At 40.8% G+C, this 27102-nt stretch overlaps 1 protein-coding gene and 1 pseudogene across 2 annotated transcripts in view; both read left to right on the forward strand.

Moving 5' to 3' along the window:
- The first annotated feature begins 2560 nt into the window (after positions 1–2560).
- LOC149177455 (gamma-glutamyl peptidase 1 pseudogene) lies at positions 2561–3140 on the forward strand (annotated as a pseudogene). The gene is made up of 2 exons (XR_016258397.1): positions 2561–2638; positions 2729–3140. The product of XR_016258397.1 is annotated as a gamma-glutamyl peptidase 1 pseudogene (transcript).
- A 3007-nt stretch (positions 3141–6147) lies between these two features.
- Positions 6148–27102, forward strand: part of LOC149177456 (gamma-glutamyl peptidase 5-like) — a 396345-nt gene continuing 375390 nt past the window's right edge. The window contains exons 1-2 of the mRNA XM_089423412.1: positions 6148–6166; positions 6258–6600. Coding sequence (XP_089279538.1) covers positions 6286–6600 — 315 coding nt within the window. The 5' untranslated portion in view covers positions 6148–6166; positions 6258–6285. The remainder of the gene's footprint in view (positions 6167–6257; positions 6601–27102) is intronic.

The following is a 27102-nucleotide window of genomic DNA, read 5'->3' on the forward strand; positions in this document are numbered from 1 at the left end:
TTATGAGGACACTTCACAATTAGAAGTTTTTTAATTTTTAATTATTTTTTTAAAGCAATTTTTAATTTTAAATATTTGATTTTAAAACACATAAAATTAGTCATCCACTCATTAAAAATTAGAAATTCGAATTTTTAAAATTCAAAAAATAATTTTCAATTCTTAAAAAAGTTTAAAATTAATTTTTTCCAAAACTTTAATAAATTTTAGAGATAGTTCATGAATATAAATTACAATAAGAAGAATTTTTTCAGAAGAAATCACATCGAAGAATATTTGTCAACGCGTTTTAAACCAACTAGTGTGGTTCACCGTAAGGACAAGATGAACCACACTGGTTGGTTTGAAAAGCATCGAAAAATATTCTCTGATGTGATTTCTTCCGAAAAAATTCTTCTTATAATGTAGATATGGATCACAGAAGCCTAAACTCGCTAATAAATTATAATATTCATCAATACAAATGACATCGATATATTACATCGGTATTTGTCAAACTTGTGTAGGAAATTATACACCCTTCCAGAATATACATACACAATCCTATTTTCCTTAAACCACCAAAATTTCCATAAATTATTTTTATCATTTCCTGATTTCGTGTATCCCATGTTAACATATAAATAAACTTTGACTTGTCTATATAATTTTTATAACTGTTTGTATTGTTTTTAATAAAATAATAATTATTTTTTTATAATTAAATTAGTATGATTATATAAATTAAATGGTTGGTAAATATTAATAAATATTAATTTCTAATTAGCATTAAAATATTTGATTTTATTTTATTATGAGATTAAGCATTAAAATATTTTCTTTTATTTTATTATGGAGATTCTTAATTTGTAAATGGCCTTTGTTAGTTGGTTTCGTTCTGTAAACGTGGTCCTGAAAGTATCAAGCACTTATTCCTACTATGTCATTTCTCTAAGGTTGTCTCCAGCTATCTTATTGCACATTTTTGAGTCCTTGCTCTGCCATATGTCCAAAAAAGCATAAATCACTTCATAAGTTCATATGATACTTGTTCATATGCGATTTTTTTAATTAATCAATTAATTAAAAAGACAAACATGATATAACAATTTTGGAGATAAATCTCAACCCTTAATTTCTACAATCCGCTTAACTTCTACAATCTCCCCAAGATTTCAGATAAAATTGAATTGAAAAAGTGCTTAAAAAAACCATCTTCTAATTGAATTCGAACATTCCTAGCACAATACTTTAAAAATTGTATTCCAAACATTCAACTGGTGTCCATGTCCTATACGATGCCTTCAAATCTTTCACGCAACTTGTGATTGAGCAGAGAGACTCATTCTATAATCCAGTATGAGGGAGATGTGTAAGTATGCCACGTCTCCAAAAAGATAATAAAAATATTTTTCGCTAATGTAAACCAAAAACAAAAAAAAACAAAAATTAAATAACCATATAAATAAATAATTAAAAATCACCAAGAGACTCATTCTATAATCCACTATGAGGGACATGTGTAAGTATGCCATGTCCTTAAAAAATAATAAAAATATTTTTAACTAATGTCAACCAAAACAAAAAAAATACAAATTAAATAACCATATAAATAAATAATTAAAAATAAAAGAGAGGCTCATTCTACAATCCAGTATGAGGGACATGTGTAAGTATGTAACATCCTCAAAAAATAATAAAAATATTTGTTACTAATGTCAACCAAAATAAAAATAAAAAATTAAATAACCATATAGATAAACAATTAAAAATTGCCTAGTGGCTCATTCTACAATGCATGTGTAAGTATGTCAAGTCCTCAAAAAATAATAAAAATAATTTTCTTTAACGTCAACCAAAACAAAAGACAAAAATTAAATAACCATATAAATAAACATAAAATTATTTTAGTTAATGCCAATGAAAACAAAAAGACAAAAAATAAAAAACCATATAAATAAATAATTAAAAATATAGGAGGCTCATTTTACAATCCATTATTTCACTTTCATTCTATTTGGTTCTTTGATATATATATATATATATATAACTTAAATAAATTGTTTGAATATCCATATTAATTAATATATTTCAGTATGAATTCTCTCTTTATTATTCGTATATTAGTGTTTATTTAGTAAAATGTTTCAATGCTAAAAAAGTAATTAAAGATAAAATAATGTAGTTATATGTTAATAAGAAAAAAATGTGTAACTCATTCAATTTTTAATATAAAATATTAATAATGATAAAATATTCAAAAACACTATATAAACAATGAAAAATTACTACTATAAATTTATTTTAATCACATATTTACCAAGCACCAAAAAAGATTAAACCTCTTGACAATTTTTTTTCAAGTTTAAAATTTGAATGCTAGGAAATCTATAATTAAAATAAATTTTATTTATTTATTTTTTCTCTCATACATTTAATACATTTAAACTTCTAATGCATAATAATTGTAACAGCATCTTTTGAAAAAAAATCCCTTAAATCACGAGAATCTCATCAAAGCGTTTCGTAGTTAATAAATCACATCAAAGAAAATCTCATCAAAGCGTTTCGAAGTTAATGAGCATTAATCCTTAAAAATAGACCTTTCTAATTCCTAGTACCATCAAGCCATGCAATAATCTTAATCAATCGTCACGCTTTGAAGGCCATGCAATAATCTTAATCATCGTCACGCTTTGAAAGGTGAGATTTAGCGATCACCACTCTTACTCAAAGGGTGGCACCTTCATAGAATTCGGAAAACTCTCCCAACCACGATGGCTGGCATCCCAAAACGTTTTGCTGTCTTCAAAGCAGGACACGCTACTGAATACATAGAGACCAAATATGGTGGCGATGGAGAAATGCTGGCGAATCTGTTCAAGGACCCAGGGGAGGTCTGGGACATCTATGCAGTCATCGATGGGAAATTCCCATCACAGAAGGAATTGGATGGCTACGATGGCTTTGTTATAACTGGTAGCAGTGCGAATGCCCATGACAATAATGAATGGATCCAGAAGCTCTGTGATGTTATCAACTACTTGTATGACAGGCACAAGAAGGTTCTGGGAATCTGTTTTGGCCACCAGGTGTGCTATATAATACCCTTTTCTCTTAAGTTGAATATTCGTGTATCTTTTATACCATTCCTGACCTAATTGCAAGAAGGGCAATTGTCCTTTTCTCGTGTATTTTGATACTATTCCTGATCTAACTGCAAGAAGGCCAATTGTCTTGACTTCCTGGTCAGTGTCTTGTGCCTAATATCTGAACAGTGCGTAATGTGTACTTTTTGGAAGGGAATGCTTCCATGTCTATCTTTTTTCCAAAGAAATTATCGCTCGAAATCTTCTTGTATTCTTTGCATTTCGCAGAAAGTATCAGTATAAACTAGTCAGTACTGATCATGGAATTTGACATCGCGGGGACGTTAAGTGAGGTATGCAACGGAAGTAGCCAACTGCAGGATTGATCCCTAGATTTTCAGGCACTCAACTAAATAATATTACTAAACTAAGTAATATTAATAATTATCAATATGCAAATGAGATAATTTTTCTGCCCAAAGAAAATCCCATGAAAAAATCTTTGAATACTTTCCCATGATCCATAGACGGTAAATGGGGTAAACTGTCTTCCCTAATTATGGAGCCTAACCCCATGGAAATCAAGAGAGTAGAACTTGTAACCTCTCCAACTTTAAAAGAAAAATCTCACTTCTAGCTCATAACCACTCGAACTAACCTTCAGAGTTATGCTGATGAGATAATGTGCGTATGTTTTTTTTTTTTTTTTTCTAATTGGGTTACTAGGGTAGGCTTTACCAGCACTAGTCTCTAGGGTGCTAAAGCCTAAAAAGCTAGCTGATCTAACTACCACATCCAAGACAAAAATGTCGCAATGCCATTTGATGGGAATAAAAAAGTACAAGGTCCAAAATTTAATAGTTCCATTCCACTGAATACAATCATGATAGAAATGGAAATAGGAGCTGAATGAGAAAATTGGCTGGAGGGTTTCAAGGATAAGAAAAGTGAATCCACTCTGTAATGTACCCAATATTTTTTGTGCACTGTGACGACATGGGGTACTTCTGTTAACTACCCAATTTCAAATCATTCACTAAGTAGTCGAAGTCACTGTTTTGTTATTAACTATTTACAATGAGCAGGCATGACACGTTAGGTTTATGCAACATAAAAGTAACTATTCAATTATTCATGAGACCATAATTCATAAATGCAGGTTAACACAAGCATTTAGATGAACAAACTAGAAAATAAATTAACCTTCGCATAGCCATAACATTTCATTGTTAAATTTAACAGAATTCATAGATACATTTAGGAATGCTTATCTGCCTGAAATTGTCTAAAAAATAGCTATAGATGAGGACATTCCACCAAATCATAAGCTTCTTGATGCACCTGCTCTCTTTGCAGTAAAGGCCACCATTGAGCTGGAGCTATGAATCCACAAGGAACACACTCTTCCTATGGCTGGTTCTAATTTCGCTTTTCATATTATAGTTACTAATTACACCTACAACAATTCCTAAACCATAGAAATTTTCCATCAACTAGGACAACCCAACGCTCAGGAATCCTTCAGACTATCCCATTTCCCTCTAGGGTGCCATCATGGGGTGGCCAGGAATTTCATTTATGGGATTTTAGGAAATTAACTGTAGCAAAATTTCCTTAGTCACAACGAAGTAATTTCGTACAACCACAATTCTCTTGAACTTTGTGGCTGTAGCTTTCACAATTCGAATTTAATATTCACGCATCAGTTCATTCTTGGGCAATTTCTTCAATTTTCCAAACAAAGAATAGTTCGCAGGGTGATTTCTGATTTTTGGCAAGTTCATATCTCTAGCATTGAACAACAGTAATCTTCAATCTTTCCTCCCAGACCTTCAAAACCATAATAATCATAATTGTTTGCTTGCATGGTAAAGGTGAAATTTAATTGCATGGCATGTAGGTGCCATGTATCCTTCATGGACTAATCCCTCCATAAGGTTTAATTAAACAATAAACTATAATTAGCTAATAATCAATGACATAATTACGTTTTACAAGACTTAGTGTTAGCTTCTCTACTAAGTTCCCTTAGCCTACTAAACCCCTCTTTCCCCTCTCATGGAGTCATAGCCCCCTTCTTTTTGTCTTTCTCTTTTGTAACTGATCACGTGTTTTTTATTAATATTTAATGTTCAGTTAGAAATTACATTTTTTGGATTATAGCCATTCATCATGTATATAAACATTGAATTTGTCAGGTTCCTTCCTAAATTAATTTGGAACAAGATTAATTTTTGTATTTTGGGGCCAATTTTGGAGATAGTGGGCCCTATTTGATTTTATTAGGAGATTAGACTTAGGAAAAATTATTTTTATTGTGGTTAAGTTTTGTCAGGTTCCTTCCTAAATTAATTTGGAACAAGATTAATTTTTGTATTTTGGGGCCAATTTTGGAGATAGTGGGCCCTATTTGATTTTATTAGGAGATTAGACTTAGGAAAAATTATTTTTATTGTGGTTAAGTTACACATGGGGGCCACCCACGCTAGGGGAATATGCACTCCCTAGTTCGATTTGCATGGAGGTGGTTAAGTGAGGGCCCATGACGAAGGTAAAATTGGAGGGAAAAGTGCTTCACGAAATCTATATAAGGAAGGCACCTCTCCTCATTGGAGGCATCTTTTTGGCATATTGATTTCTCTTTGGTTGCTCGAGTTGCTTAGTTGAGTCACTTGTTGTTTAGCACGAGTTCTTCAAGCGAAGAGCTCACCTTTTATTCGGGGGATTACGAGTGCCACCCTAGGAAGGTTTTCGTCATTCTTCAGGAGGAGGATTTCATTGTGATTTCCAGCAGTTACATTCATCTCTAGGTGGTGCTTATCACTGGAGGATGCAGTAAAGAGGAGGGATAGAAGGTTTATGGACTTTTAGTAAATCTATACTTAAAATATGGAGTATGGACTTTTAGTAAATCTATACTTAAAATATATTTTATTTATTTATTTTTTCTCTCATATTCATCTTTTGAAAAAAATCCCTTAAATCACGAGAATCTCATCAAAGCGTTTCGAAGTTAATGAGCATTAATCCTTAAAAATAGACCTTTCTAATTCCTAGTACCATCAAGCCATGCAATAATCTTAATCAATCGTCACGCTTTGAAGGCCATGCAATAATCTTAATCAGTCGTCACGCTTTGAAAGGTGAGATTTAGCGATCACCACTCTTACTCAAAGGGTGGCACCTCCATAGAATTCGGAAAACTCTCCCAACCACGATGGCTGGCATCCCAAAACGTTTTGCTGTCTTCAAGACAGGACACGCTACTGAATACATAGAGACCAAATATGGTGGCTATGGAGAAATGCTGGCGAATCTGTTCAAGGACCCAGGGGAGGTCTGGGACATCTATGCAGTCATCGATGGGAAATTCCCATCACAGAAGGAATTGGATAGCTACGATGGCTTCGTTATAACTGGTAGCAGCGCTAATGCCCATGACAATAATGAATGGATCCAGAAGCTCTGTGATGTTATCAACTACTTGTATGACAGGCACAAGAAGGTTCTGGGCATCTGTTTTGGCCACCAGGTGTGCTCTATAATACCCTTTTCTCTTAAATTGAATATTCGTGTATCTTTTATACCATTCCTGACCTAATTGCAAGAAGGGCAATTGTCCTTTTCTCGTGTATTTTGATACTATTCCTGATCTAACTGCAAGAAGGCCAATTGTCTTGACTTCCTGGTCAGTGTCTTGTGCCTAATATCTGAACAGTGCGTAATGTGTACTTTTTGGAAGGGAATGCTTCCATGTCTATCTTTTTTCCAAAGAAATTATCGCTCGAAATCTTCTTGTATTCTTTGCATTTCGCAGAAAGTATCAGTATAAACTAGTCAGTACTGATCATGGAATTTGACATCGCGGGGACGTTAAGTGAGGTATGCAACGGAAGTAGCCAACTGCAGGATTGATCCCTAGATTTTCAGGCACTCAACTAAATAATATTACTAAACTAAGTAATATTAATAATTATCAATATGCAAATGAGATAATTTTTCTGCCCAAAGAAAATCCCATGAAAAAATCTTTGAATACTTTCCCATGATCCATAGACGGTAAATGGGGTAAACTGTCTTCCCTAATTATGGAGCCTAACCCCATGGAAATCAAGAGAGTAGAACTTGTAACCTCTCCAACTTTAAAGGAAAAATCTCACTTCTAGCTCATAACCACTCGAACTAACCTTCAGAGTTATGCTGATGAGATAATGTGCGTATGTTTTTTTTTTTTTTCTAATTGGGTTACTAGGGTAGGCTTTACCAGCACTAGTCTCTAGGGTGCTAAAGCCTAAAAAGCTAGCTGATCTAACTACCACATCCAAGACAAAAATGTCGCAATGCCATTTGATGGGAATAAAAAAGTACAAGGTCCAAAATTTAATAGTTCCATTCCACTGAATACAATCATGATAGAAATGGAAATAGGAGCTGAATGAGAAAATTGGCTGGAGGGTTTCAAGGATAAGAAAAGTGAATCCACTCTGTAATGTACCCAATATTTTTTGTGCACTGTGACGACATGGGGTACTTCTGTTAACTACCCAATTTCAAATCATTCACTAAGTAGTCGAAGTCACTGTTTTGTTATTAACTATTTACAATGAGCAGGCATGACACGTTAGGTTTATGCAACATAAAAGTAACTATTCAATTATTCATGAGACCATAATTCATAAATGCAGGTTAACACAAGCATTTAGATGAACAAACTAGAAAATAAATTAACCTTCACATAGCCATAACATTTCATTGTTAAATTCAACAGAATTCATAGATACATTTAGGAATGCTTATCTGCCTGAAATTGTCCAAAAAATAGCTATAGATGAGGACATTCCACCAAATCATAAGCTTCTTGATGCACCTGCTCTCTTTGCAGTAAAGGCCACCATTGAGCTGGAGCTATGAATCCACAAGGAACACACTCTTCCTATGGCTGGTTCTAATTTGGCTTTTCATATTATAGTTACTAATTACACCTACAACAATTCCTAAACCACAGAATTTTTCCATCAACTAGCACAACCCAAGAAATGAGATCCCCGCTTTTGCTCAGGAATCCTTCAGACTATCCCACTTCCCTCTAGGGTGCCATCATGGGGTGGCCAGGAATTTCATTTATGGGATTTTAGGAAATTAACTGAAGCAAAATTTCCTTAGTCAGAACGAAATAATTTCGTACAACCACAATTCTCTTGAACTTTGTGGCTGTAGCTTTCACAATTCGAATTTAATATTCACGCATCAGTTCATTCTTGGGCAATTTCTTCAATTTTCCAAACAAAGAATAGTTTGTAGGGTGATTTCTGATTTTTGGCAAGTTCATATCTCTAGTATTGAACAAAGTAATCTTCAATCTTTCCTCCCAGACCTTCAAAACCATAATAATCATAATTGTTTGCTTGCATGGTAAAGGTGAAATTTAATTGCATGGCATGTAGGTGCCATGTATCCTTCATGGACTAATCCCTCCATAAGGTTTAATTAAACAATAAACTATAATTAGCTAATAATCAATGACATAATTGCGTTTTACAAGACTTTGTGTTAGCTTCTCTACTAAGTTCCCTTCCTTAGCCTACTAAACCCCTCTTTCCCCTCTCATGGAGTCATAGCCCCCCTTCTTTTTGTCTTTCTCTTTTGTAACTGATCACGTGCTTTTTGTTAATATTTAATGTTCAGTTAGAAATTACATTTTTTGGATTATAGCCATTCATCATGTATATAAACACTGAATTTGTCATGTCCCTTCTTAAATTAATTTGGAACAAGATTAATTTCTGTATTTTGGGGCCAATTTTGGAGATATTGGGGCCCATTCGATTTTATTAGGAGATTAGACTTAGGAAAAGTTATTTTTATTGTGGTTAAGTTACACATGGGGGCCACCCACACTAGGGGAATACGCACTCCCTAGTTCGATTTGCATGGAGGTGGTTAAGTGAGGGCCCACGATGGAGGTAAAATTGGAGGGAAAAGTGCTTCACGAAATCTATATAAGGAAGGAAGCTCTCCTCATTTGAGGCATCTTTTTGGCATATTGATTTCTCTTTGGTTGCTCGAGCTGGTTAGTCGAGTCACTTGTTGTTCAACACGAGTTCTTCAAGCGAAGAACTCACCTTTTATTTGGGGGACTACGAGTGCCACCCTAGGAAGGTTTTCGTCATTCTTCAGGAGGAGGATTTCATTGTGATTTCCAGTAGTTGCATTCATCTCTAGGTGGTGCTTATCACTGGAGGATGCAGTAAAGAGGAGGCCGAGTTTGCTTGTGGTGTCTTGCAGTGGAGTTTGGTCGAGAGATTTTCCAGAGAGGAGGCATAGGAGGTTTGTTGTCATTTTGGAGAGTTTGGGAGCTGGAGGAGTGTGCTTCTTTGCAGGGTGACTTTCGCACTTCTTGTGCCAACACAGAGGGAGCACTTGGTGCTCACATGGAGGGTAGAGTATCAATCTTTGAGGCTGGACTTTACCGGTGAGGTTAAGGGAAACATTGGGAGAGGAGATTGCTTCATTTTCGGAGCTTGGAGGAGGTTTTCGTTGGTGTTCCTTGCAGGTTGTATTCTTGAGCAGTTTGGAGGGCGTAGGGCATATTGGATGCTGAATTTGGGAGGTTGGATTCAGGCCAAACCTTTTCTGGGTTTTTGTGGGTTTTGGCCAAAGAGCTTGGGGCTAAAATTTCAGCATTGTTTGGGAACCGGAGACGGGTTTTCTTGTAGTTCCTTCCCAGCAAGCAGTGTAGTTTCTCGGGGACATGCAGAGCATTAGAGGAGTAGTCATTTTCCAGCTTTGAGATTATTTCTTATCACCTGGGTTCTGTCAAGATTTCCCTTAAGGAAAGCCCAGGTGTATTTCTCCATACTATTGTACTTGCTCCATTTCATTAATTAAATTGCTCAGTTCGTTCTTCCTTCTGGAGTTTATTGCGCATTTGCTGATTGTTTTAATTTTCTATGTTATAAATCGATTTTGCTTTACATATTACTGTTTCTTTAAGTTTGGAACATTACTGTGGCATCAAAGCTTAGATTCTGACTCAGCCATGGGAGAACTTTTCTATGTGTGAGAAGGATTGACAGAATATTACTTACAGGGGACAGAGGTACCGGAGCAGGGAAAGGGAGTTGGAGATTACTCCAGACACAGAGGACTGTGGGAAGACTGTGGTAGAAAAAGATATGTGTGAGCCCACGTGTAGGGAAGAGATGGCCTTCGACAGTCTCTTGAAGGATTTGAGTGTTTTGGCAAAAGAGCAGAAGGGGATGCTAAACGAGATCAAGATGCAGATCCGAGAATTTTTAGTTGGAGAGACTTCAGGGGCCTCTCAACAGTTCAATCACCTCTCACCTACTGCACAACGGCCATCCTCGATTGAGCCAACTCGAGCTACTTTACCCTCTTTTATACCTTTGGCACAGGGTGAAACTAGTGGAGGAGAGGATCCATCGTTGATGGGGGAGCATTTCCGGGAGTGGCAGTCCATGGGGGCAGACCTCAAAGAGGCTCTAACGTTCAAAGACTTTTGCAAGCTCAAACAGAATGAAAAGGGGAAGGGCTATGGTACGCAAAATTATGAGTTGCACCGCACTATTGGGAAAATGTATTTTCCCACTTATGATGGCACTACCAAGTGCACAACACGTGCTTGGATAGAGAAGCTGGACACATACTTCCAGCTCAATAGGATGACGGAGGTAGAAGCCATCAAGATGGATACATTGCATTTGGAGGGAGAGGCACACGATTGGTGGTTTCATGGCTTGTCCACTCTGGGGCATGCCAGTGTGACCTCCTATGAGGACTTCACATGGAAAGTGGTAGAGCGTTTTGATCGGAGGGATCCAGAGGCTCACTTTAGGGAATTGACTTAGCTCAGGCAGACAAGACAACCCGAGCATTATATTTCGGAGTTCTTGAAGGTCTCAGTCATGGTGCCAGATTTGTCAGATGCTAGGAGAGTATATACGTTTATGGAGGGGTTGACAAAGCCACTACGGGGACTGGTGAAGTCACACATACCATCTACTCTTCTGGAGGCAGTGACCTATACACGGGACTTGCAGGGGGCCATCCCCAAGGCTCGGGCACCATTTCCTCCACGCACTCCCTACATTTAGAAGGGAGGTGACACTAGAGCACTTGTAGTGTAGAGAGCAGCCCAAGGGCGAGGACAATTGGATGATGAGACCAGGAGGGACCTCAGGAGGAGGAAATTGTGTTTTACATGTCGAGAGCCTTGGGCACCAGGCCATCAATGCATAACGGGCAAGGCCCATTACATTGAGGTCTTCTCTGACAGTGATCAAGAGGACGATGAGGAGTTAGAGCTTGGTGGAGGAGACAATGTGGATGCAACAGGGAGGGCCCCACCACCACCACCACCTTAGGGAGGAGCATCTTTTGCACCAGCCGGGGGAGTCCTAGCTTCTTTGTGCGGGATCCCCAAATTTTTGACCATGAGGATCAGAGGTACGGTGCAAGGGCAGCATGTCTCATTTTTAGTAGACAATGAGGTCACCCACAATTTTATTGATGCTCAGATGGTCCATAGGAGGGGCATCACCACTACAGAGTTCGAGGGGTTTTTAGTCCTAATACTAGGAGACAGGACTATGCAGTGCACTCGATATGTTCCCGCTCTGACAGCGACCATAGGGAACTCTTCAATGATAGACCACTTTTTCATGGTGGATGTACCAGACACCAATGTGGTATTGGGAGTCCAACGGTTGTATTCCCTTGGTTGAGTTACCACCGATTGGAAGTACCTTGTGATGGAGTTTGCTGGGCCGGATGGCAAGCTAGTGGTTCTTCGGGGCATGCATTCGTACCCCCCTCAGACAGTTTCAGCCCACAGGATGGAGGTTGACTTGAGGCATGGAGGCATAGCATGGGTTGTAGAGCTGAGGATTTTAGAGGCTGGAGGGAAGGCCAAGCCACCACATCCAGACATACAGGCAGTACTGGATAGATATTCAGTAGTCTTTGGAGATATAATGTTGGGACAACCACCTGACAGGGGATTCAAGCACACTATAGAGCTAGAGCCTAGTGTGCAGGCAATCATTACTACACCCTATAGGCATCCCAAGACCTATAAGGATGAGATCGAGAGGGCCATCAGGGAGCTATTGGTGTTGGGTCACATTAGACTGAGTCCAGTCTGTTTACTTCTTCAGTTGTGTTGGTGAAGAAGAAGGACAAGACTCTCCGCATGTGTATTGACTACAGGGCCCTCAACAAGAAAACGCTGAAGAAAAAGTATCCCATTCCGCACATTGATGAGTTGATGGACGAACTTAGAGGAGCCAAGTACTTCTCTAAGATAGATTTGCGGTCGGGATATCATCAGATTCAGGTGAGGGAGTAGGACATCCCGAAGACAACTTTTAGATATCATTATGGGCATTTCGAGTTCCTGGTCATTCTTTTTGGTTTGACCAATGCCTTTTGGGTTGAGGAGGTTTGTACTAGTATTCTTTGATGACATTTTGATCTAAAATAGGACATGGGAGGAGCACCTGCAGTACCTAGAGACAGTCTTGCGTGTATTGGAGGAGAAATAGCTCTACGCCAAGATGTCCAAGTGTGAGTTTGGGTTGACAGAGATTCTTTATTTGGGGCACTTCGTAGGCGCAGATGGGGTCATGTAGAGAAGATTCGAGCCATCCTGGATTGGCTAGAGCCTCGAGATGTGACAACGTTGAGGGGATTTCTGGGCATCTGTACCTATTATTGAAAGTTCGTGAAGGGCTTCTCACAGTTGGCAGCACCCCTTACTGTTTTGACTAGGAGGGGGGATTTTGTATGCATATAGGGAGCTCCGGTAGCATTTGATTGCCTCAAGGAGGTGATGAGTTGTTGTCCAGTATTGGCACTTCCGGATTTTTCACAGCCTTTCACAGTGGAGTGCGATGCATCGGGTGTGGGGATTGGAGCAGTCTTGTCCCAAGGAGGGCACCCTATTTCTTTTGAGAGCCGGAAGCTCCTACCACATGAGATGTCGTATTCTATACACGACAAGGAGATGTTGGCCATAATGCATGCATTGTCCAAATTCACACAGTATTTGGTGGGGAATTGGTTTTGGGTGAAGATGGATCACAATAGTCTTCGCCACTTCATGGGGTAGCAGGGCTCAATGATAGGCAGTAGAGATGGGTCAGCAAGGTGCAGGCCTACGATTTTTATATTGAGTATGTGCGGGGGAAGCACAACGTAGTGGCGGATGCACTATCCAGGAGACCAACAGGACTTTCACTCATGAGCATTTGCCATGATTGGAAGGCTCAGTTATTAGTAGATTACTCCAAGGATCGTCGGGCATGCGAGATCTTGGAGGGGAGTTATGTAGATGAGTGCTACAGGGTGATGGATGAGGTCATCTATTACAAAGGGCACATATTTCTGGTTTCAGGATCCCAATTGAGGGAGTGTGTCCTTAGAGTAGCTCATGATTCTCCTTTGTTTGGACACCAGGGGTTCAGGAAGACTTATATGGTAGTGAGAGAGCACTTCACTTGGAAGGGCCTCAAAGGAGACGTGTTGAGGCATGTGCAGGAGTGCGAAGCTTGCCAGAGCAACAAAGGAGAATTGACCCATCCAACAGGATTGTTGTAGCCTTTTCCCATCCCTAATGGAAAATGGGAGAGTATCTCTATGGATTTCATCACTAGAGCTACCACCATGGAGCAGGATCCATAATAGCTTTCATGTGTCATGCCTCACGAGGGTGTTGGGACAGCAGGTTACAAAAGTTGTAGATTTGCCTCCACTTGATGATGAGGGGCATTTGATTTTAGAGTAGGAGGCGATCTTGGAGACTAGGGAGAGGAAGCTCAGAAGTAGGGTCATCAGAGAGTATTTGGTGTGTTGGAAGAGTTTACCAGATGAGGATGCCACTTGGGAAGGGGAGGACTTTCATGTCCCTTCCTAAATTAATTTGGAACAAGATTAATTTTTGTATTTTGGGGCCAATTTTGGAGATAGTGGGGCGCATTTGATTTTATTAGGAGATTAGACTTAGGAAAACTTTTTATTATGGTTAAGTTACACATGGGGGCCACCCACACTAGGGGAATACAAACTCCCTAGTTCGATTTGCATGGAGGTGGTTAAGTGAGGGCCCACGATGGAGGTAAAATTGGAGGGAAAAGTGCTCCACGAAATCTATATAAGGAAGGAAACTCTCCTCATTTGAGGCATCTTTTTGGCATATCAATTTCTCTTTTGTTGCTCGAGTTGCTTAGCCGAGTCACTTGTTGTTCAACACGATTTCTTCAAGTGAAGAGGTCACCCTTTCTTTGGGGCACTTAGAGTGCCACCCTAAGAAGGTTTTATTCATTCTTCAAGAGGAGGATTTCATTGTGATTTCTAGCAGTTGCATTCATCTCTAGGTGGTGCATATTACTTGAGGACACAGTGAAGAGGAGGTTGAGTTTGCTTGTGGTGTCTTGCAGTGAAGTTTGGTTGAGATATTTTCCGGAGAGGAGGCATAGGAGGTTTTCTGTCATTTTGGAGAGTTTTGGAGCTAGAGGAGTGTGCTTCTTTGCAGGGCGACTTTCGCACTTCCTGGGCCAACGCAGATCCTACACTTGTTGCTCATGTGGAGGGTAGAGTTTCAGTCTTTGAGGCTGAACTTTACCGGGTAGGTTAAGGGAAACATTAGGAGAGGAGATTCCTTCATTTTCGGAGCTTGGAGGAGGTTTTCGTTGGTGTTCCTTGCAGGCCGTATTCTTGAGTAGTTTGCAGGGCGTAGGGCATATTGGGGGCCGAATTTGGGAGGTTGGATTCAGGTCAAACAATTTTTGGGTTTTGTGGGTTTTGGCCAAAGAGATTGGTTCTTGCAGTTCCTTTCCAGCGAGCAGTGTAGTTTATGGGGGACATGCAAAGCATTAGAGGAGAAGTGATTTTCCAGCTTTGAGATTATTGTTTATCACCTGGGTTATGTCAAGCTTTCCCTTGAGGCAAGCCCAGGTGCATTTCTCCATACTATTGTACTTGCTCCATTCGATTAATAAAATGGCTCAGCTGGTTCTCACTTCTGGAGTTTATCGAGCATTTGTTGATTGTTTTAATTTTCTGTGTTATAAAGAGATTTTGCTTTGCATATCACTGTTTCTTTAAGTTTGGAACATTACAAAATTGGGGATCGAAACTAAGGTATTACATTCCCCTCTCCTTATATTTTACACAATCCTTGGTGCACATTGTAAAATTTTCTGTTTCCCACCCCGGTTTTCAGTTTCACCTTATTTCTCCCATATAGTTAAATGCCCATTCCCATAGCCATACATTTAACAGACTAAAAAAAATAAATATTGCTGAAAACACAAATTCTGGAAATTTTTCAGAGTGCTGGAAATTGCAGAAATAAAAAATCAGCAATTAAAACAGCCATTAAAACACATTTAAACTCAGTGATTTTTGGTCAACTTGACCCTGGAAAAACCCCCTACAACTCTTGGGGAAAACCAGTTTGAGAGCTCTTCTTTATTTCTGGAAAATGCCTTTTACAGAGAAAATTTTCAGCAAAAACAGAAATTTCCAGCAAGCAAAACTTATCTGTTTTCAGCCCAAACGACAATCTGAAAAATGTTGTAAGAGCTGTACGGACCGTACAGATGTACGGACGTACGGAAGTACGGACCTTACGGACTGTACGGACGGCCGTACGGACTTGTACGGACAGCCCTCGGAAAAAGTGCAGAAAATCGTCTCCTCGATATTCGTGCTGAAAAATAATTTTTCCACTATTTTGCTCACAAAAACTGCCTTTTTCTGCTTGTTCTTTATGCTGTTCGGATTTGCTGAAGTGCTGCCTTGGTGTGTGTGCCAAACTGCTGCCTCTTTCTCCTCCTTGTCCAGAAATCTCCCTTGCTCTCTTGCTCTCCTTCTCCCAATCTGCTCATGAAAGAATGAATGATCTTTTTCCTCCTTTTCCTCCCTTAACCCAACCCTAAATGACTTTTGGGTGATCCCTAAATCCAATGGCTGAAATAGATTTAGATCAATAGCTGAGATTAAATGCTCATTTAAATCTCACTTTCTATTTTTTAATTCACCCCACTTTAATAAAGACCCACTTAGTCATTTATTTCCAAAGTCACTTTTCCTTTCTAATTTTTCATTGACTTTATAAAGTCACTTTAAAATTAGACTTAGTAACTTTATCACTTAAAGTCACTTTTAAATTAGATTTAACTTTATAAAAATTATAAAGTTACTTTAGGAGAAAAATTAAATTCTTTTGGACACTTTTCCCTAGGCCAAAGATCAAAGCCTTAGGGAACCACCTGTCCTCCGGTACCAAATTTCAACACTCCCTCTTACCGAGGAAGGTGTTCCTCACCACACCCATCTTGTCTCTGAAGTAGACATGCTTGCCCCGTGGTAAGGCTTTGGTAAGAATATCTGCAACCTGCTCATCAGTGGAAATATACTCAAGCTTCACAGCTCCCTTCTGAACATAGTCTCTGATGAAATGATATTTGATCCCGATATGCTTTGACCTGTCATGAAATACTGGATTCTCCGTGAGTTTAATGCAACTCTGATTATCACAGTAAATCACTGAAGGTCTCAACGGCTGACCAAATAAGCCAAACAACATCTTGCGAAGCCAGATGGCCTCACAACTAGCTAGACTGGCTGCCATATACTCTGCTTCCGCTGAACTCAGTGCTACTGACTGCTGCTTCCGGCTGAATCATGACACTACTGCTGAACCCAACCCAAAACAACACCCTGAAGTGCTCTTCCTATCAGAAGCACAACCTGCCCAATCAGAATCAGTGTATCCTGCCAATCTCACTCCATCTCCCTGCCTGTAGTCCAGACCATAATCCACTGTCCCCTGCAAGTACCGCAAAATGTGTTTTGCAGCCACCCAGTGAACCTTCCTAGGCTCACACATAAACTGACTCATCGTGTTGACTGCAAAACAGATATCTGGTCTGGTGTTGACCAAATACATCAAGGAACCAATCAGCTGCCTGTACAATGTGGGATCCACCAACTCGGAATCCGAAGCATGAAGCTTCTTCCAGTTGGTGATCATCGGTGTCGACATGGGTCTACAATCCTCCATGTGGAATCTGCTAAGGATGTCCACAATATACTTCCCCTGCCCCAGGAAGAAATGCCCCTCCTCCTGCCACACCTCCAAACCCAAAAAGTAATGCATCAAGCCGATGTCCTTCATCTCAAACTCCGCCGCAAGATCTCTCTTGCAGTGCTCTATGAGTCTCTCTGTACCTGTAATGATCAAGTCATCCACATACAGCACCAGAATGAGAGGCTCCTCACCAATCACAATAAAGTAAAGGTTCGGATCTGCCTCACTCTTTGTGAAACCCATCCCTTGCAAGTATGCATCTATCCTGGAGTACCAAGCTCTGGGAGCTTGCTTCAGGCCATAAAGGGCCTTCTTCAATCTGCACACATGGGACTCCTTCCCATGCACCTCAAAGCCCTGTGGCTGCTCAATGTACACCTCCTCCTGTATGAAGCCATTGAGAAATGCGGTCTTCACATCCATCTGGTGGATCTTCCAACCCATCTCTGCTGCTATCGATATAATGGAGCGGATCGAAGTATATCGAGCCACGGGAGCGAAGGTCTCCTCATAATCAACTCCCTCTACCTGGGAGAACCCTCTAGCCACAAACCTCGCTTTGAATTTCTCAATGCTGCCATCTGCAGCATGCTTTACCTTGTAAAGCCATCTGGAAGTAACCACGGATTTGCCCTCAGGCCTCGGCACCACCTCCCAAACATCATTCTTCATGATAGAAGAATACTCCTCCTGCATGGCCTCTCTCCAGACCTGCTGGCTAGCTGCCTCCTCATAGCTAGAAGGCTCAGAGTCAAGGATGCTGGTAACCATCGCCATATAGCTACAAAACCTCTCAGGTGGTCTACTCTCTCTGACCGGCCTCTTCGGCTCAGCAACAGATGTGGCATCTCTCAAGGTGTCCTGAAGCCACTTGGGCTTCCTCTTCCCTGAGCATGCTTCTCCCATAGGAGAATGAAACTCCTCCTCCTCATCCCCATCAGTAGCCTGAACTCCTGACTGTCTGTCTGCTGTCCTCCTGCCTGCACCTGAACCTGTAGAAGCTGAGGTACTGTGTGAACTGTCCATCAGTGGACTCCCTAGTGAACTGCTCTGTGAGCTGCTCTGCATGCTGCCCGGAGCACCACCCCTCTGGCTCGGCGAGCCACTGCTCACTGATGGACCTGTCATCCTCATAGATGTACCTCCGGATCCTCCTGATCCCTGCCCACTGGATCCCTGCGACTGACTCAACTGCTGCTGAGGGTCTGGCTGATCCAGATACTCTAACTCCCGTGACCTCCTAAAGGCCCTGTCCTCCTCGAACTTCACATCCCGTCTGACAACAACTTTCCTCTGTGCAGGAATGTAAATCCGAAAGGCCTTTGAGGTCTCACTGTAGCCCACAAAGATACCCTTCTCTGCGGTGGGCTCTAGTTTGGTCCTCTCCTCCTTGGGTATATAGGAGTATGTAATGCATCCAAGAATATGAAGATGACCAAGATCAGGCTTCTTCCCAGAGAAAGCCTCCTCCGGAGTCATGTGCCCCAAGGCACGATGCAGACTCCTGTTCTGCAAGTAAACAACTGTGTTGCAGGCCTCTGCCCACAAGAACAATGGCAACCCCTGATCATGTAACATGGCTTTGGCAGCCCCTATGATGGATCTGTTCTTCCTCTCCGCAACCCCGTTCTGCTGGGGGTTGTAAGGAACAGTGAACTCCCTCCTAATGCCTGCCTCCGCACAATAGTCAACAAACTCTCCAAGGGTGTACTCTCCTCCATTGTCCGACCTCAGGGACTTGATCTTTCGACCTGTCTGAGTCTCCACAAGAGCTCTGAATTCCTGAAACCACTTGAAGACCTCACTCTTGGTCTTCAAGAAATAAATCCAGGTCCTCCTGGAGTGATCATCAATGAATAAGACATAGTACTCATATCCACTCAAGGAAACATGAGACATCCGACCGCTCACATCGGAATGAATCAAATCAAGTATCCCCGTCGCTCTGCTGTCACTGCTGGGAAAAGGGGATTTGGCAAACTTGCCCATCGCACAACCTCTGCAAGTATCGAAGTGATCAGTACTGAAATCTGGCACACCTGTGGTGATCTCCCGCAATGTCCTCAAGGCTCCATGATACATGTGTCCCATCCTGCGGTGCCAAATCTCACACAGCTCAGAACTGCTAGCTCTGCTGTCGGTACTACAGCTCAATGCCAAAGGGGGCTGGAATGCAAACTTGTACACCTTTGCATGGCGTACACCTATCACTCTAGCTGAATCAGCTGGAGAGCCCCTGGGATACATCAACACCTGTCCTTCCCTGAACAGTACCTCATATCCTCTGTCCTCCAAAGCTGAGACGGATATGAGGTTCTTCCTCATCCCTGGCACATAAAGAACCTCTGACACCTTCAAGGGAGGTTTGGACTCCCTCTGAAATGTCACTGTCCCCACCCCGACTGCTCTAACAACTCTGTCATCACCGAGTACTATCTCAATATCAGTGCCACTCTCTGAAAGCTCTGAGAAGTACTCCCGGACTCCTGTCATGTGACGTGAAGCCCCACTGTCCACATACCAGATACCTGTAGATGCTCCGCTAATCGAGGGAAAAGCATGCTCCCTCTGAACCTGTGTGGCAGGTGATCCTGCACTAGAGGACTCACATGTAGTGAACGCAAACTCCCGGTCAAAACGACCTGCAAAGTCCTCAATCTCAGCTGAAGCTGCCACATCCTGGTTCTTCCCCTTCTTCTTCTTCTTCTCCGGACACACAACTGCATAGTGTCCCATCTTCTGACAATTCCAACACTTCACTTTGGAATAGTCCTTTTGTGAGTTACCCTGTTTACCTTTACCTTTGCCTTTGCCTCCACCACCGCTTGTGGAAGCCTGCTTCTTCCCTTTGCCTTTCTTGCCTCCTGCCACCAGTGCTACGTCCTCATCCTGCTCAACTGGCTTGGCTGCCCCAAGCTGTCCTTTCCTGATCTCTGTCTGAATACAATCATCCCAAAACCTCTCCCATGTGGGAAGGGTCTCACGTGCACAAACCCCATCAGCAAAGTTCAACCATGAACGGGGGAGGCCATTCACTGCAATACGCACCAATTCAGTGGATGGAATGGCCTCTCCAATCGCTGCCAACTCATCTCTCACATTGGTAATCTTTGTGAGATATCCAGCTGCACTATCATTCCCCATCTTAATGTTCTTCAGCTTCTCCTTCAGGACCATCTTTCGGTTCTCATTGGTACTCTGGTAGAGATTGGACAATGCTGTCCACATCTCATGGGCATTGCTCTTTCCTCTCACATGAGGAATGCAATGGTCTTTGATTCCGTCTAGAATCAGCCTCTTACCCTTGTTGTTCTTTTTATTATAAGCTGCCAACTGAGTAGCATCAGTAGGCACAACAACAGGGTGCTGTGCTGTATGCACCATGATATCCCAGACTTCTGCCTCCTCAAAGATACTCTGCATTCTCTCCTTCCAAACGCTGTAATTTGTATGCCCATCCAACCTATCCTCCACCCTCAATCCCAATGACATCTTGCTGTCCTAAAACTGAAAAATAGCACTGCTGTGGTAAAGATAAACCTGCTGTTTATGAAAAATCAGCTTGCTGGAATTTTCTGAGTGAAAAAATCAGCAGCTGTATTTTTTCTCTTTTGTTGTCCCAAACTGCCCTTCAGCACTCAAGCTCTGATACCATGTAAAATTTTCTGTTTCCCACCCCGGTTTTCAGTTTCACCTTATTTCTCCCATATAGTTAAATGCCCATTCCCATAGCCATACATTTAACAGACTAAAAAAAATAAATATTGCTAAAAACACAAATTCTGGAAATTTTTCAGAGTGCTGGAAATTGCAGAAATAAAAAATCAGCAATTAAAACAGCCATTAAAACACATTTAAACTCAGTGATTTTTGGTCAACTTGACCCTGGAAAAACCCCCTACAACTCTTGGGGAAAACCAGTTTGAGAGCTCTTCTTTATTTCTGGAAAATGCCTTTTACAGAGAAAATTTTCAGCAAATAAATTTCAGCAAAAACAGAAATTTCCAGCAAGCAAAACTTATCTGTTTTCAGCCCAAACGACAATCTGAAAAATGCTGTAAGAGCTGTACGGACCGTACGGATGTACGGACTGTACGGAAGTACGGACCGTACGGACTGTACGGACGGCCGTACGGACTTGTACGGACATCCCTCGGAAAAAGTGCAGAAAATCGTCTCCTCGATATTCGTGCTGAAAAATAATTTTTCCACTATTTTGCTCACAAAACTGCCTTTTTCTGCTTGTTCTTTATGCTGTTCGGATTTGCTGAAGTGCTGCCTTGGTGTGTGTGCCAAATTGCTGCCTCTTTCTCCTCCTTGTCCAGAAATCTCCCTTGCTCTCTTGCTCTCCTTCTCCCAATCTGCTCATGAAAGAATGAATGATCTTTTTCCTCCTTTTCCTCCCTTAACCCAACCCTAAATGACTTTTGGGTGATCCCTAAATCCAATGGCTGAAATAGATTTAGATCAATGGCTGAGATTAAATGCTCATTTAAATCTCACTTTCTATTTTTTAATTCACCTCACTTTAATAAAGACCCACTTAGTCATTTATTTCCAAAGTCACTTTTCCTTTCTAATTTTTCATTGACTTTATAAAGTCACTTTAAAATTAGACTTAGTAACTTTATCACTTAAAGTCACTTTTAAATTAGATTTAACTTTATAAAAATTATAAAGTTACTTTAGGAGAAAAATTAAATTCTTTTGGACACTTTTCCCTAGGCCAAAGATCAAAGCCTTAGGGAACCACCTGTCCTCCGGTACCAAATTTCAACACACATCACCATTATATACAATTACAACAATATTTTTCTTACATCAAATTTCAAAATTTTCAAAATAAATAGATATGCCTCCCACATTCCATCCTCTAGCTTTGTTGCTTCATCATTCTTTAGTTGCATTTTCAATTTTGTTCTCTTTTTTTGCTAATATGCATAGCTATTGGCTATCTTATACATAATGCACTTGCATTAGCTTCCACTACCTTGATAACCTCCCAAGTCTTAGCATATTAGCATGTCTATTGATTATCAATACAAACAAGCTTGTTATAGCCAATTTTGTACAATAATATTGTTAATTTTAGGGCTAGATATTTCTTCATTGTAGATAATTGCATTTTAAAACATTTTCAACAATTTTCACATTATATTCAATGTTCACCCCATACCATCATAAGCAATTATATAGAGAGAACATTAACATCAACAATGCAGTGTAGCAGTAATGAATATTAGAAGAAAAACATTCACAATAGAGACACCAGGATTTTGGTCAAAGACCAGGGAAAAACCTCACAAGGGGGAAAATCCATAATCATTTCTTCTTTTATTAGTCAATCAATATTCAACTGAGATACAAAGTGCATCTATAATGAGACACAAGTCTTTCAACAACAATCACAATAGACCTCTTAGGGCGAACACTAGATCATATAGGATCCTCATAAGATGGAAGCATACAAATCTATCAAGGAGTCCTCCACTTTGATAGGGCGGCCTCCATATCATTGAAGGTAGCGTATATCTCTGTCATGATCATATTGCTATCATCACAATTATAAGTATTACTATAATATAGGATCCTCATAAGATGGAAGCATACAAATCTATCAAGGAGTCCTCCACTTTGATAGGGCGGCCTCCATATCACTGAATGTAGCATATATCTTTGTCATGATCATATTGCTATCATCACAATTATAAGTATCACTATCATACTGCCATACATCTCTATCACAAGGTGTTAATTTTAGTTAACAATGGTATGTTCTATACTTAGCACAATTACTTCAATGTCCTTTAAGCAACCCAATGAAAATTTCCAAATTAGTTTCCAATAGCAATCACATTGACCATAATTCACATTGACAGTAAGTGTAGATAGAACATGAACAATATAATGCAAAATATGGGCCAAGACAAGAGAACACTAGATTTGGCTAATGCCAGGGAAAAACCCCAAGATGGGGAAACCCCTTCAATCAAATTTTCTTATTATTATATCAAATGTTCAACACAGAGAGAGTACAATAAAGTCAAAATTGAATTTCCAAATGATGATTAAAGCAAACCTGTCAAATCTGAAAATTTCTGTAGCAGTGAATAGCCCTAACCAGAAAGTCAATGGTGGTCAAAGCAACAAGAAAGTGTCCTCTAAGTATCTTGTTCATACCCAATCAAACATGGCCTTTTAATATGGTCAAAGTCAACCCAAAACAGTGATGAAGACAATGGTCAAACTTGGTCAAACTATGTGGTCAACTCTGTGATTGGTCTGTGGTCAAAGTCAACAGAATGTCTCAGTTCCTATGCCAATAAATGTGGCTTTCCAAAAACGAAATTCTGACCCAAAAATCATAGTCAAATGTGATCAAAATACCCTTGGTCAACGTTGGTCAAACCTGAAACAAAGTCTAAAATTTTGTCCTTGTAATTCGTCCTTCTGCTGCGACACGTGTGAGAAAAAGAGATGCCCAATAAGTTGTACAAACCACTCAGATGAGGAGAGAGACGAATGTGGGAGTTGAGATGATGCCAAATGGGATTTGAGGTCTCTCATATTTATACAAGTCATTGAGGGTGAAGTGACATGTCTCTTGGGCTTCATGAGCCTACATGATGATGTGGTTGACCTTGACAATTTGCACGTGTGTGGGCATAAATTCAAAAACACATTTTTTCTTATCCAAATTGGATGATCTTTAGGTTGATTTTGATCCTCTCGAAAAGAGGAATTCAATGCAATAATCATCTCCATCAAATGAGTTGTCTAAAGTTGAATTTGTCCCTAGTTTCCAATTTTAACGCTTCCTCTCAACAAGGGAGAATTCCACCTGCCAATCCATCCATCATCATGCCATCCTGTCATCATGTACCATATTTGCATCTCGTCTCAACTCTACTGAACACTGATATAGATAATGAAGAAGAATCGATTGAGAGCGAGTCACAAGATCTTACCACTCTCCACTGACAAAAGTCAGTCTAGGGGTAGAACCCCAATCAGACTTGATCCCATATCAAGTTGTTGAACACCATGCATTCTAGACATAGGGAGTACGACAATACACGATGCGTCCATCTATAGTGCTATGGTCCCTATCCACTATTCCCAACTCATTGGCCAGATGAGAGGTACTTCCCATGAGTCCTAGACAACATGGTTAGGATGTAAGTTGGGGCATCTGCAGGAGAAGGTGAACCACTCATCATATGCATATATCATCAATTGTATGGGAAGGTGAACCACTCACCCTACACACGTGTCATCAATCGTAGGGGAAGGTGAACCACTCACCCTACACACATGTCAACCATCATGGTGTATCATAGGGGAAGGTGAACCACTCACCCTATGGTCGCTCGTAGCTCTAAGAAGTACTCCAAGCCCCCAAGAGCTCCCAGAGTTCAATGTCCAATTCAAGTGGGTCCCTCAAGGGAGGGTCCTTCCATGACTTCAAGTTTCTCTCAGAAGGCTAAGAATTTTACCTTCCCCATGGGCTTCGTGAGAATGTCAGCAATCTGCTCATTAGTCCCGATGTGTTGGAGCCTTATTGCTTCTCGTTGTACCATATGCCAGATAAAGTGGTCCCTGACATCAATGTGCTTGGAGCGGTTGCGGAACACGAGATTCTCTGAAAGGTGAATCCCACTTTGGTTATCGCAATATCTCACGGTGGTATCCAGCACGTGCTCAAATAACTCACTGAAGAGCTTCCTCAACCATATAGCTTCATAACAGGCCATACTAGCTGCAATATATTCGGCCTTGGTGGTGCTTAGAGAAACTGATTTGATTCGAATTTAAAAAGGAACACAACAAATTACAGATATAACCATAAATATAGAGATGCAACAGAAACCCTTCATTTCATTAATATCAAATATTGAAATATGCTTACAAACATAATGGAAATAAGACTAGCTCGGGCGATGGTAGCTTATCTCTGAGAAGAGATGTGGTGGCTACATGCCTTTGAACTTTGTTACAATGAGGCTCGAAGGGCTATTTATTATTGATAAACAATGGAAAACCCTAAACATCCAAAACCCTAACCCTAGGAGATGAAGCGCCAAAACTATGAGGCTCATTTGGGTAAATTGGTACATCAATTTACTGGGGTCGTAACTTTGGTATACGATCTTTGTTTGACGCGCACAATACCTCGTTAGAAAGATCTATCCGAGGACTACAACTTTGGACCGACCAAAACTGATCAACAACCTATGTCAGCCCCGATTTTCCCAAAAAAACATCGTTTAGAGCCTCAAAATGGTTACGGAAGTTCAAGACCTCAAAAACTGCCAAAAATAGTAAATTGTGCTACAATTAAGGAAATTGAAAAAATGAAAGAGACAGTGGTGGGGGTCCTAGTTGAATAGGCGGGTGGCCACCAACATCCACCTAGATCATTTCTCTCCCCTTAGGAAGAAATGGTCCCCATTGTGTTGAGTGTCTCCATGAGATGGGGAAACTTCTGCTGAACTTGGTCCTTGATGAGCCACTTTCCTTGGTGTAGGATTTGGCTAGCTTTGACAACTCGATATAGTTGGATCTTCTGTTGGCGAGTGTTCTTGACCTGTGTGTCCATAATCCGATCAGTTGTGGCTTGTTCCATGTAGTCTAAGTTTAACTCTGTTGGTATGAGCTGTTCTGCAATGCCTGATGTGTCCAGTAATGGTGGGAAGTATGGTCGAAGGCGGTCCACACTAAACACTGGGTGTAGGCCAAGGAATGGGGGAATGCTGAGCTCAAAAGAGTTGTCTCCCACAACCTTGGTAATGGTGCAAGTACCATATCAGAGTGGTCTAAGCTTCCGATGGGCTCTGGTAAGGCGTTCTTTCTGCAAATGCAACCAAACTTTGTCGCCCACCTGAAACTTTTTTGGCACTCGACGTTGATCATGTCGTTGCTTGTACTTGGCATTTTCCATAATGGAGCGACGATATATCAGTTTGTTGGGTAGAGGTGCTCCGACAGTCAGATCGAACGGATGCTTGACCTGACAGTGCAAGGGTACCCCTGTGGGTCAGGAGAAGATGTTCCTGTATTCTTCCACGACCGTATCCACCTGCTTCTACTGTGTGGAGAAACCCTTCCCGGGGGCCATGGATGTGGCTAGGCTCTTCCCCTTCCTTTGCGGGTGAACTAGAAAGAAAATAAATTTCTTAGTCTAGGAGATGATCTTACTGCATTGCTTAGTAGAGATCAAAGAGGTGGCAGTACGTGGAGCTACCTCTGGTATCCTATATAACGCATTACCCAAAGAATTAATAACAGAGCGAGGTTTCGACTCATATACAACATGTTGCTTCCATAAGTATGGTTGTCCTAATAATATATCACAAATGTCAAGAGGAGCAACATCACACAATACCTCATCGGTGAAGGGCTTGATGTTGTAGGGAATGTGACGGTGCTGGCTGACTCGGAGATCTCATCCTTGGTGAAGCCACTCGATGTTGTACAGTTGCAGGTATGGTGTGGTTGATAGGCCCAACCGCTTCACGACCTCTGCTGAAATGAGGTTCTTTTGGCTCCCACTATCGACAATGAATTGCAGTGGTGAACCTTTCACCCACATCTGTGAGTGGAGGAGACGCTCCCCCTCCTCTGGATATTTCGGCTCATTCTTTTGGATCTTGGTGGTGGAAATAGTGGTGTTGGGCTCCACATCAATAATTTGCTTCCCTTTGTCATTCCTCTTGCTGGGTTTTGACTCGGAGTCGGAAGGTGCATCTGATTCTGAAGCCTTCAACTCGGCCACCAGAGACCGCTTGGCCCCACACTCACTTGTGTTGTGAGTGGGGCTCTTATGGAACTCACACCACTTTCCTGTGTCCTTCTTCGACTTCATGGTGTTGTTCTTTTCTTGCGGCTTCGACGGGTTGTCTTGCGTCACCCCGCCTTGGC

Source organism: Pinus tabuliformis, chromosome 4_1, assembly GCF_031772625.1.
Source record: "Pinus tabuliformis cultivar Carrire ecotype Pingquan chromosome 4_1, CPIR1, whole genome shotgun sequence".
Taxonomy (NCBI): Eukaryota; Viridiplantae; Streptophyta; class Pinopsida; order Pinales; family Pinaceae; genus Pinus; species Pinus tabuliformis.